At 47.5% G+C, this 12,207-nt stretch overlaps 2 protein-coding genes across 3 annotated transcripts in view; one reads left to right on the top strand and one right to left on the bottom strand.

Annotated features, from left to right (window-relative positions):
• The first annotated feature begins 1,079 nt into the window (after positions 1–1,079).
• LOC114067077 (C-type lectin domain family 2 member B-like) lies at positions 1,080–5,750 on the top strand. Its single transcript, XM_027902267.1, has 5 exons — positions 1,080–1,386; positions 2,386–2,484; positions 2,873–3,009; positions 3,629–3,729; positions 5,055–5,750. Exons 1-5 carry the CDS (start codon positions 1,080–1,082, stop codon positions 5,170–5,172), a joined length of 762 nt encoding a protein of 253 aa, XP_027758068.1. The 3' UTR covers positions 5,173–5,750.
• Positions 5,751–7,102: 1,352 nt separating this feature from the next.
• Positions 7,103–12,207, bottom strand: part of LOC114067089 (killer cell lectin-like receptor subfamily F member 1) — an 11,121-nt gene continuing 6,016 nt past the window's right edge. Inside the window, exons 3-7 of one of the 2 annotated variants that reach the window (XM_027902281.1) lie at positions 10,662–10,760; positions 9,964–10,104; positions 8,848–8,999; positions 8,044–8,156; positions 7,103–7,426 (exon numbers count right to left, since the gene is read on the bottom strand). In XM_027902281.1, the coding sequence (XP_027758082.1) occupies positions 7,291–7,426; positions 8,044–8,156; positions 8,848–8,999; positions 9,964–10,104; positions 10,662–10,760 (641 nt within the window). In that variant the 3' untranslated portion in view covers positions 7,103–7,290. Of the gene's footprint in view, positions 7,427–8,043; positions 8,157–8,847; positions 9,000–9,963; positions 10,105–10,610; positions 10,761–12,011; positions 12,176–12,207 lie in introns of those variants that run through there. The other variant, XR_003573316.1, reaches the window with a different exon arrangement.

Genomic DNA, 12,207 nt, shown 5'->3' with positions numbered 1-12,207 from the left:
GCCACCCCAGGCATGGTGGACAACCCAGCCCTCCCAATCAGCTGCTTAAATGAGCACCTGCTGCAGACAAAGGATAAAATCAGCTGCAACTCAAACTATATTCATGGAGGTATTAAGCTGATATGGCTCTTCATTGTTTATCATGCAAATACAAACACCTGGAGACAATTTTCACCAACTGACCACTGCTCAAACTCTTTATTATCTGTAAATACAAACACCTGGAGGTAATTTTCTGACCACTGCACAGAGTCCATTCAGAGTAACTGGAGACAGCTGTGAAAGCACACACGCTTCTCTGTTTGAGGTTTCTTCCCCAGGTGCAGGAGGATGCTCATTTTGGATAAACCGTTGGCTGAATTCCTCACCAGCCTTGCACAGAGCCCGCACGATGACTCGAAGAGAGCTGTGCCCCTCTGGCTGCTTGAGCGTGCAACACAGCCAAGATCTGCTGTAAATAAAGCAGTTAATTGTGCAAAACACACCGAATGAAATGTCTGCACTTAAAAGCAATGCAGCTTCTGTCACACGCTCTTTTTTTTTTTTTTTTTTTTTTTTTTTTTTTTTTTTGATCACTTTGGAGTGTCAGGAACTACTTTGCTATTAGGTTAAGTTCTGGATGATGTGATTAAAATTCACAATAACTTCTTCATCCCCACGGCTGGAAAGTCAGTATCATCAGGGGCTTTACACTCCCCTGGGAGAGGCAGATCACTGGCCGTGTTTTCCAAAGAGCTCAAGTTTTAGGCGATCAGCGTTTAAACACTTCATTTTACTCTCCTCCTCCGTATAAGAGAAGAAAATAAATAAATAAACATTGAATAAACTGATAAAACCAAGAAGAGCTTTGGGCCTTTGCGTCAGGTCCTGGAATTCGCTGATGTCAGAAGAGAACCGCGGCAAGACCTGCTGGGTGCCAAGTTCTTCTTAAAGAGAAAAAAACCCAAAAACAAACAAACAAACAAAAAAACCCCCACCAACAACAAAAAAGCCCACACCAAAATCAAAAAAAAACTACTCCCCGTTTCCTATTTCAGGGGAATCCCAGAGTTATTATTCAGGAACAAAGCATCGTGACCATGACGCAATCGGAGAGGAAGGACGGCGCATCCCGGGATGGAGGGAAGCGCATCCCGGCCGGCTGCTCCCACCCTCGGAGCCGGGACCTGGACCTGGACCAGGACCAGGACCAGGACAGAGGGCAGCGGATCCCGACTGGCTGCCCCCACCCTCGGGACCTGGACCAGGACCAGGACAGAGGGCAGCGGGTCCCGACCAGCCGCTCCCACCCCGGACGCTCGGGCGGTTCCGGCCCCGTGATCTCCGCACCCATGGGATGCCGAGGGCGCTGCGGCTCCGAGGAGCCTGGGACGGGATCCTGCAAAGGTGACGGGGCGCAGGGAGAGGGGCCGGGCTGCGATCCCATGGTTAGAGCCGGGACACCCCGCCGAGGAGCGGCTGCGCCGTCGGGGATGAGCAGCGGTGCAGCCGCCGGTCCCGGGGCGAGGATGCTCCCTCTCCTGCCGGTCCCGGGGCGAGGATGCTCCCTCTCCTGCCGGTGCCCGGGCTGGAGCGCCCTGGCTGCTGCCCTGCGGCGTGGTGGTGGCTGGAAAACCCCTGTGCTGGCAGCGAGAGGCCACCCTGCCTTGGGAGCCGCTCGGGGACACCTCGTCGCCCTCTGCCGCCTGCAGAGTTGGATGTAAGGCAGGGCAGGGGCAGCTTGCTGTGTCCTTCCCACCTCCAAAAGCCTGGAAGGGAACGGGGAAGAAAAGGAAACCCTGAAAAGCTTTGGGATAAGGCGGGATGTTTCACTGCAGCTGCAGAGCTGAAGACTTGTCCTGTTTCACTTATCCATGCCACGTTTAGGCATGAGGTCAATAGCAAACTTACTGTCCACCCTCTTTTGTCCCATGCTCATTTCTTTCTTTTTTTGATGACTTGGGAGTGTCAGGAGCTACCTCCCTATAAGGTCAAGTTCTGGATGACGTAATTAAAAGTAACTCGGAATTCTTGTTGTTCTAAATTAGAAGGAAGTTCTTTACAGAGAGAGTGATCAGGCACTGGAATGGCCTGCCCAAGGAGGTGGTGGATTCACTGTCAGTGGAGGTTTTTAAGACGAGGCTGGATGTGGCACTGAGTGCCATGATCTGGTAATCACAGTGGGGTTGGATCAAGGGTTGGACTTGATGATCTCGGAGGTCTCTTCCAACCCAGTTAATTCTATGATTCTATGTCACAGACTTCCTATCCTTCAGCTCTGCTCCCAGCCTGCTGTCCACAGGGAACTACTTTCACTCTTGGAACAGTTCTATGGGTCCGGGGCTCTACTCCTCTGTAAACTGCTTGTGGGTTTTTTGTTTTATTTTGTTTTTTTTTAAATCCTGACATTTATTTTCTCAGGTCTATTCTCCAATATCTGGTTCTGGCGAGTGGTGGCTGGAGTCCTTACTGCTGCAGTCGTTTTGGTTTCCTGTATTCAGTTTGGTAAGTCATTTTAAAAGAAAAGATAATTAGCAATAGAAATTCCCTGAGTTTTAGGTTGTCAGAAGTCCATCAAAACCTTAAGTGGTTTTATTCAGAACTCACCTTATTTCTAAATTAAATAGATGTTCCATGATATTTTCAGCCTGGAGAAGAGAAGAGAAGGGTGCTGGATCCAGAGTATTTAATTATTTGCAATAATTATTTCTGCTGGGCAGAGCTAATAATCCTATGATTAGACTGAGATCATTTGGGATGATGCAGTCAGGAAGCAAAATAAAACACTCTGGAGACCTTTTCCTGTTGGAAGAAATAGGTAGCTTGTTTTTTTTTCTTTTCCCAGTAAACCTTTCTTCAGCCAAAGATTTTCCTGTCTGCCCTTGCCTGGAAGTCTGCCCACCAGGCTGGCTGTATTTCCAGAGGAAATGCTACTACCTGTCGGAGAGTGAAGCCACCTGGAACTCCAGCCAGAGCCACTGCTCTTTGCACAACGCTTCCCTCCTGGTGATCGGGAACCAGCAGGAGCTGGTAAGGGAATAAAAGGGGTGTCCTGATTTCAGCCTTTTCAGGGAGTCCCTCACTTCCTGAAGAGAGCTGTTCAGGGTCACAGCTTGCAGAAAACTTCCTGCCTTCTCTCCCTGAAAACACAAAGTCACTTTCATCAGTTGATTTTTAAAAATGCCTCAGGGCTCATCTGAGTTAGATCTGGTGCTGCTCTCAGCTACAAGTACTCAAGTTGAAGGCAATTTTCAGGGTAAATACTGTTGCAACTCATTTTTCTCTAATTAACTGTTTTATGATAGCAAGATAGGTTAATGACACACGAGTTAGGAGATATCCTAACCACAGTTTGGAGCATCTCTTTCTGTATTATACTACAGTATTAGGAAAGATTCCACCCTGCACAAAATCTAGGGGATTATATTCCTCCATATCTGTAAAAAACCTTGATGGCAGACCTTGATATTTTAAAACAGCCTCTCTCTAGGTCAGTCAACCGTGTCACAGGCACCAGTACTCTGTACATTTAGGTTTTAATATTATTTCTTCAGAGACAAAGGCAAGATTGATCCAGGGCTAGAAAGCAAAACAAGGGCTGTGTTTTCATAGCATGAACTTCTTTTCTCATATGAGTTTATTCCTACAGAGTTTTATGATGAAGATAACAAAGCAAGACCCATGGATTGGACTCTATAAAAGAAACGAAGAGTTCTTTTGGGTAAATGGAAAAGCATTAGACAATGAACTGTAAGTTGATGTTGAGAGATTTTGCTGGTGGTACTAGATTATAGGGGAGTAAGAAAAGATAACTAATACAGATACAGACAGTGCCTTGAAGGAAATATCTATAGTTATGTAGGAGGGATGATTACTGAGAGAGAATGGAATACAATAAAGATTTCACGTGGCATCGATACAAGTGTGAGGGGTAAAAGGAGATAAATTTGTAGCGTTCAGAAGGAACATAAGACAGGAGCTCATGGCAAAGTGAAACGTAAATCAAGAGACCACCAAGATACCAAAGCAACCAGTGGAGGAATAGAGGGTTACAATAACACAAATTCCTCCTTATAGCATATATTTTGCAAAAGTACAGACCCCCATGTAACCTGGATGAGGTTTACAGCAAAGAGATTTGGGAGACTTCTAGGAGATGTTTTCACACTTCTTATAGAATGTTCCTACAAAAAAGGCTGCTGGAGGGAAAGGAGAAGCTGTGAGTTTATGTTGCAGGAGCTGCTGTGTGGTCATGGCCCTGTGTTGTTGTCCCACCAGTGTCAGCTGTGGGGCAGTTTGTTCCTCCCACTGGAACTCCTTCCCACTTGTTTGATCCCCTGCCTGCAACACAAGCATCCACAGATGCTTTCATTATCAGTGATGAAGTTCTTCCCATTCTTAGACCTCAGTGCTTTGCCTCACCCTGCCCTTCCTGTCTTCAAGGAGGGCGAACACCTCGATGTGTGTAAGCTCAGATGTTGTTACAGTCATGAGGGTTTGTCCCTTGGCTTTTCCAGAGACCATTCTTGTTGGGCTGGCCCTATCCACAGAACATTTTAGCACTTTGTTTTCTAACAGAGTTGGTGAAGGAGTCCCTCACCTCTTATACAGGGGCATCTACAGCGTGGGAACTGAGGTTCACTTCCTGATTTCCACCACCCCCTGAACCACAGTGCCCCATTCTCTTCTGAGGAAGAGAGAAATGAGAGAGAGATTTCTTTCACACCTTCTGCTGGAACATTTTAGCTGTCTAGGAGGATGTGGAAGATAAAGCTGGCACCAGTCTTGATAGCACAGCATCCTTGAGAAAGGGAAACCTAAGTTTCTTAAGTGACCACTAGACAAGATTCAGGAGTACTACAGGTCCTACATTTTGTATTCTGGGCACAGAGTCCCATTAAAAAAAAGAAAACCCCTGTGGTGTTCTCTTCAAACACAAGCTGTCATCCTCCTTCTGGGATGCCTTGCCTGTGGCAAATCAGGCTTTGTTCAAGAGAACCCACAGTTGCCTCTGCTCTGTCCCAATATTTGACAGTGGGAATCAAAGTAATCATGTCTTTCTTTCTCCCTCACAGCTTTGAGGTAAAGGGCTCTGGAAATTGTGCCTATCTTGAGTCGAAAGGAGCCTCAGCCTCTGGATGTTATTTAACCAGGAAATGGGTCTGTAGCTTGACCATTAACTCAGCACGATGAAGGTGGGGGAAGCCGCCCCCTGACATTGTCACCTGTCTCTGATGTGGTGTCTGCACAGGCTGTGTCAATACTCTGGGGCCTGGGAACGTGTCCCAGCTCCTGCCTGGAGGTGAATGACTATTCTGGTAGCCAGAATTCTCCACCTGTGGAGGAAGCCTCTGGATTTAAAGATACCATTTCAAAGGTTCGCTCCAGCACCTTGATAAGTCATTTCCTTGCCCCACTTTTCTAGCTACTGCCCAGCCTGTTTCTTCTTGTTGTGTCATCAGTATTTCTTCCATTAACCCTTCCTTTGGAGGAGCAGCTGCTGGTTTTTTTCCTTTTTGATGTGCATCTGGACGCTCTTATTCTGCTTTTCCCTCTGTGTGCAGGGATTTGGGGGTGAAGTGGGACTGTCTGAAGGTCTGTCAGTGCCTCTCACAGACAGGGGACTGCAGGAATAAGCACAGTTGTTTTAGACAGGATCACAGCAGGTTTCCCTCTCCCAGTTCGGTGGGAAGCATCTTGTGTGACTCTGCGTTGTATTCAATGTTTTGTTAATGTTATTTCACGTTAGCCTTGTTAAATCCCAGTGATTGTGCTGATTACCTGAGGATCTGCTCTGATGTGGGGTTACAGAGTTTGAACTGGAAAAGTAACAGTGAAGCTGCAGGCATTAATGTATAAAGTTAGAAATAGTTCTCAGTGGAAATAGGCAAAATCAGGAGAAGAGAAAAAGAGAATTAACAGCAAAGGAAGTTTCTCTGTGGTTTCCTCCTGTCCTATGCCTGTCAGAGTAGGAGGCTTCCAAGCAAGTGGTGCATTTCTGGTTGGATAATCAGTGTTTCCAGAGAAGGAAGAATGAGAAGTTCACCTTCCTTATTTTCTGTGACAATAGGACTTCACTATAGCAGTATGCATATTGTCACTAACTTGTGACTCTAAGATGTTTATTAATATATAATCACTAATTTTGCTGAACTACACTTTTTTTAATTGCTTGTATTCTTTATAGGCACAGTAACAGGACTCTACAGTGTGAAAAGCTCAATAATCTTCGTATATTAACTTACATAATCTTTGGATATTAACTTATATATTGTGTTGGGAGGGTGTTATTCTGCAATGGTTTTAAATTAACCTGGCTCTGAGGGATATGGTGTGTGCAATAGTCCTGAAAAGATACTCAATAAATAGATGTGATAGAGGCACTAAGTCAGACTGCTCATAGCACTTTTGTATTCTAGACCTAGAAATAGTGTTTATCCATTCAATGCCTAAGTAATTCATTTACTGAGTGCACTCACAGGCATTAATTTCACCACCTCATCATACCTTCCAGGCAGAAACTGTGGTTCCACGTGAAAGAATTTGCAATGTAAAGGGACAAAATATAGGTGGAGAGGCAGGTTATCCTCTTTATTTCTTTGCTCTACAAAGTTGTCTCTGAATCTAAGCCCCTTCCCTAGGTAAGAGTTTGCTTTCAGGTTCAAAGGTTCAGCATCAGAAGAAGATGGGAGCAATCAGCTTATTAACGACAAGTGCTGCAAGTCACTTCGTGTTTGGTCTGCTATCTGCACACAGCAGCTGGGTAGCAGCTCTCAATAAGGTACTGTCCAGTAAATGTATTTTTTCCAGCTCTTGATTGGCTTCTGTGAGCCACAAGGCTCTAAGGAAAACAAAAACAAAACAAAACAACAACAAAAACACCCAAAAAACCCCCAAACAAACACAACAAAACAAACTACAGAAAGTACTGAAATACTGAAACCCAAATAGCAAGTCGTGAGGGAGGTGTGTGACAGCAGCGGGATCCAGCACACTCTTCAGCCCCTGCAGATGCCACTTTTCCTGCACATCACACAGTTCACCTGCACAGTGCTCATCCTCATCCTTCCCCTCAGGCAGCTGCTTCCAAAGTCTGTCCATGGGAAGGCTCAGCAGCCCCAAAATCCAGAGGTGCCAACTTGCAGTCCCGTGACCTTTCATCGCTGACACCTGGCAACTTCTGACTTCTTAAGGAGCACAGGACAGCAAAATTCCACGCAAGTCTCCTTAAAATTATTTACATCACAAGTTGGTTATTCAGTAAAATGGGTCTTCTGACAGAAAGCTCTGCCTGTTGTCTGGAAATTTGGCTCAGAGCTCCAGCAAAGTTGCGTTCTTCTTACAGATCCACTTCTTTAAGGTCTGGCAGTTGTCTGCTTGGATCACATTTTTCCTTCTGTAAACAGCACAGCTCTTGTCAGCCTCAGCTCTCCTTAGATCTGTCCTGCTGAGGGAGCAAAAGGAACGCAGTGAGTTGTCGGGTTTGGACTCAGCACTAAATTCAAAATGCTGGTTAAAAACACCGGTGGAATGGCCAGTGAGGGGGCCGGGTGATGCCCTTTTGGGAGCCAGCCTGGAGCACAGCAGCCAGGAATAGGTGAGGTGGGCAGCCCCAGCAGGGTCTCCTGGCTGTGAGGGATGGATACTCGGGAGCACGAGGGTGAGGAGGAGGAGGAGGAGGAGGAGGAGGAGGAAAGCTCCACGTGCAGCCACAGTGCTGAAGGACCCTTGGGCTGCACAGATCCCAGCACCCCCCCATGGGACAGGCAGCACATGGACTGTCAAGTGAGGGAGTTTGTTGGCAGAGATTTCAGCAGAAGAAGTGTGTAATAAAGTCTCTCAGCATTCATATATACATGAGCTGTGTCTGGGCTTGTTCTTGGAAGCAGAAAACATTTCCAGAAGTGCCCGACAGGAACCAGCTGACCTGGAACTGGCTGTGGAATAGACTCTGAACACGTGTCTGAGGCTGCAGGATTCCATCTGTGCTTTGGGAATTTCCAAGCAGAGATACCATACCTTTGCTATTGCCAAAGGCAACCCCCCCCCCTCCGAAATCATCACCTGTTTGTTTGTACTCTGTGATCTCCAACTGAACTCCACTGTTTCTTCTTGTCTCGAGCCCTCAACCCGATCCAGATATATTTGGGATCTTTCTCTTTATTGTCTATAAATTCCTGTGGAAAGAGTAGAAGCCTGTTAACCCACAGAAGAGCTTTCCTGCTGTGTCCAGGTCCCTGTCCTGTCTCAGGCACAGCTTTTAGTCCCTCACATGGAGAGCAAGGGCAGGGATCCAGCCACTGGAAAGCAACCCATTACAACAGCCCATACACTCGTGCTCAGCCACGGTTTTAATTCAGGCTGATGAGCTTCCTGACAGCTCTCAAACAACAGGCAAAAAGGCAGTGATGCCTCTCACCCTAATGAGACAGATTGCAAATCCTGCTCTTTAAGGTAAAAGACCTGTTCCTCAGGGAATCGTGAGTTTCTCAGAACTCTTTGCTGGTACCTTGCTATACTTTTCCCAAAGGAAAAGCAGAAGGAGGTTTGGCTGCTTGAATTTCCATTTAGTGCTTGAATCAGACCTCTCTTCCCAAAGCCAAGCAACAGAAATGGGTGAAAACCCCCAGCATTTCCTCCTCCCAGTCAAAACTACTCTGGCTTCCATGCTTGGCATCTCTTGTGCTTCTCCTCTTCAGCTCTACTCTGTTGACACTCCCAAAACAAGTTCCTGTCGATGGAGAGACAGATGCTTTGCCCTTGGTGGGGTTCTTGCATGTACACCTGACATCTGATACCTTTTCTCTTGGAGAAATGTTTGGCTAAGGCAGATGCCTGTTGTGTTTCCAGGGCTGCTGCAAGACTCACCATCTCGATTTCATCTTCAACGACAAGAAGCTGGGATTTCCTGGCCAGGCACTTTTTCTGGCTGTCATCCCAGCTGCTAGCCTCCTCAGAGAAGTAGTAACATCTGCCCCTGTGCAGCTGCCACCCGGGGGGACAGAGCTCACACGTTGTTGCTGTGGATGGAGAGAGGGGACCATCAGCTCCCACCGTGACTCGTTCCAGTTGCCTCGTGGCACTTTATGCTCATGTGCTACAAAATTTGCCAGCCCACACTCCCAAATGTGCATTTCCTGTGTGTGGAGAGAGGTTTGAAGGCTCCAGTGCCCCTTGTTCCCTCAGCTTCCCACTCCCTTGCCGTGGTGCCGTGCACATCTGCACTTCCCCTGGCACATCCCCGGGCTCCCTCTCCACCTCCCGGTGCACCTGCCCAGTGGAGAGCACTGGGAGGACCTGGAGGGCTGCAAAGACACTTTTTGTCCTCCCACACTCAGCCCTTTGTGAAGAGACCCTGTGGGATGTGGCAGGATGTGTGGGAGGGGGTGGATTTGACACATGATGTGACCAGGCACATGAGATGACGTCCAAACCACTGTCCACAAGGCTGGAGAAGGAACTGTGTTAAGTGTTAAGCTGCTGTTCCCAGATCAGCTTCCCATTTCATGCAGAACATGTAGGAGGAACATTTCCCGTGTCTTCTGTCTTGGCTTCCTCTAGTGATTCAAAGGAACAGCAAAGGATCAGCCCTCAGAAAAAAACATTGGTATTTGCCGAGAAAAAGAAGACCAGGAGGGTCTTCCCCTGCCTGACCCTTGCAAATGGATAGAAAAGCTGAATTCCTCCCCCTGTTTGTGAACCATCCGTGTCTGGAAAGTGTTCTCCAGGCCAAGGGCAGGATCTACAATATATGGTATTTCTGACAGCAGCTCCTGACAGAAAGAAATGTAAAGAGGAGAAAAACTATTGCCATTAAAATGTTGGTTTAGATTCTGTTATCACTCCCCTGCAGGAACACGATGCTCCCTGGGTGGTACCAGTGAGTTCCCATAAACTGCAGGGGGTCAGAGAAATGGGAGCAGAGACAACAGAAACATGCACACAGCGTGTCCTGGATGCTGTGGGAGGAGTAACTTGGCTCACCCTGTCCATCCTCACACAGTTCCTCCATGAGCCATCTCAGGAGCACTGCAGGGAAGGTCTTCTCTGAAGAAATGCAATTGCTGGTGCTGTTCAGACCATACTGGGACAAACTCTCTGATTTTCCTGCTCTGCCCTTCAAAACTTGAAGAGAGAGAGAAAGAGTGATTATGGTTAACAACCAGGCTAAGGAAATGTAGCCTGTGTACCCAGTGCTGCAGTGTGAGTGTGAGGATGTGTCTGTGTGTGTACACTGCCTGGTACAAACTCAAGGAGTGAGAAAAAGATGTTCATGTGATGGCCTGGGTTGGAAGGGACCTTAAAGACCATTTCATTCCAACCCTCTGCCATGGGCAGGGACACCTTCCACCAGCCCAGGTTGCTCAGAGCCCCATCCAACCTGGCCTGGGACACTGCCAGGGATGGGGCAGCCACAGCTTCTCTGGGCAACCTGTGCCAGGGCCTGCCCACCCTCCCAGGGAAGGATTTCTCCCTGATATCCAATCTAAAGCTACCTTCTTTCAGTTTGAAGCCATTCCCCTTGTCCTGTCACTCCAGGCCCTTGGAAACAGTCTCTTATTTCCCATATTTGTTTACAACCTGACACCTTTAGTGCGATACTGAGGGAATTTTTCTTCCCTCCCGTGAGGTTTAACCACTCCTGCGAGGAGGAGATGAAGCAGCTGGCAGGATCTACTCACACTGCTTGGCTTGTGTGGCTGTGATTCCGAGCAGGATGAGCACGAGGGCTCCCAGGACCAGCGCCACGTAAAACCAGGCTGAGCACCTGTGTGGGGAGCCTGGAGGGAGGCAGGAGGAAGGGCAGGTTAAGGTCTTGGCATTATTAAAATGAACACTGCCTGGACGTAGGCCAGTTCCTTCTGTGCAAACAGCAGAGGAATCATCTGCCTAAAGTCAGCCTGGTGCTCGAGGAATGCAGGAATATTCTACTTATTAAAAATCTGTGTCCATTTGGCATATGTGAAAGTGAAATCTAAATATTTCATCAGACCGAGCAAGTGGTTTTCAGTCATTCCATTAAGAATTCTCTCTTTGAGTTACTTTTCTTGAGCATTACCTCCTCCCACCTGCCCTCCCACACCCTGCAAACCCCTGCAGAGCAGTTCAGGGAAAGTGTCGGGGTGGTCTGTGGTGTCAGGGGTGGTCTGAGATATCAGGGATGCACTTTGGTGTCAGGGATGCTCTGTGGCGTCAGGGATGCTCTGTGGTGTCAGGGGTGCTCTGTGGTGTCAGGGATGCTCTGTGGTGTGTTTATCCTCTCTGATCTCACGTGCCTGCCCTGTCACTCAAAGCCACTTCCCTGAGTGCACAGAAAAGGCAAAGCCCCCATTCTGACACCATGGCACAGGGAACACCCTCTAAGCATCTCTCCAGCTGCTTGGCATTCGTCATCTCGTGAGAGTGAAACCCTCAGGAAGAGGCAGAACCCGAGGAAATTTGGGGTCAGGGTGTCAGTTCCACCAGACAGAGTTGCACTGTCATAACTTCTCTTTTCCTGACCTTGCCCGTGTGAGATGAGCAACTGCTCCATCCTCTGGCTGCCTGGGATACAAGCTGTAATGTTCCTCTTTCCAGGGGCCTGACCCTGCCTGGCAGGCAAGTCCTTCAGTACAGGAAGGGTGGAAATCATCAGTGCACTGCCAGCACACAGAGAGCTGGGGATTAACCTGCTCCCAAAGCCAGGTGTGTCCCTGGGACTCTCCCTGCAGAGACACTTACAGGAGGGTTCGTAAAAAACTGTGGAATTTTACTTTGCTTTGCTAAATTTTCAATGGAGGACACAAAGGCATTTTTAAAACGAGATTTGAAATGCCTCTCAACACTGTTTTTACAAGGAGATTGTGTTGCCTGAGAACCCAGCAGAAAAAAAACCACCAGATGAAATGATAAATCAGTTTTTTAATGAGAGAGTGAAGGTGAAGACTCTTGATACCGGGTTTTACTGTTGGGCAATAGGAAAGACTGAATCTATAATAGGAAAGACTAAACCTATAATTAGTAACCAAACAAAAATATCTAAAATACACTACCTGAAGAGGAAGTCTCTGGTCTGCTGTTGGGTTTGGGCTTCAGGTGCAGCTCGGCGTACGTGATCGTGTTTCCTGTGAGGAGCAGAGAAATGCTGACATTTGTGGTTGTGCAGATCATTAGGTGGAGAAACAGCAAAGGATTACGTAGAAGACTGAGTCTGTATGAAAAGGGGGGTGTGTTTCCACACACAGAGAT

This window comes from Empidonax traillii, unplaced genomic scaffold (assembly GCF_003031625.1).
Source record: "Empidonax traillii isolate 1590-97213 ecotype Southwest subspecies unplaced genomic scaffold, ASM303162v1 scaffold859:size262776, whole genome shotgun sequence".
NCBI classification, from domain to species: domain Eukaryota; kingdom Metazoa; phylum Chordata; class Aves; order Passeriformes; family Tyrannidae; genus Empidonax; species Empidonax traillii.
Note: the sequence above shows the minus strand (reverse complement) of the source record. Positions and strands in the feature narration are given on the sequence as shown.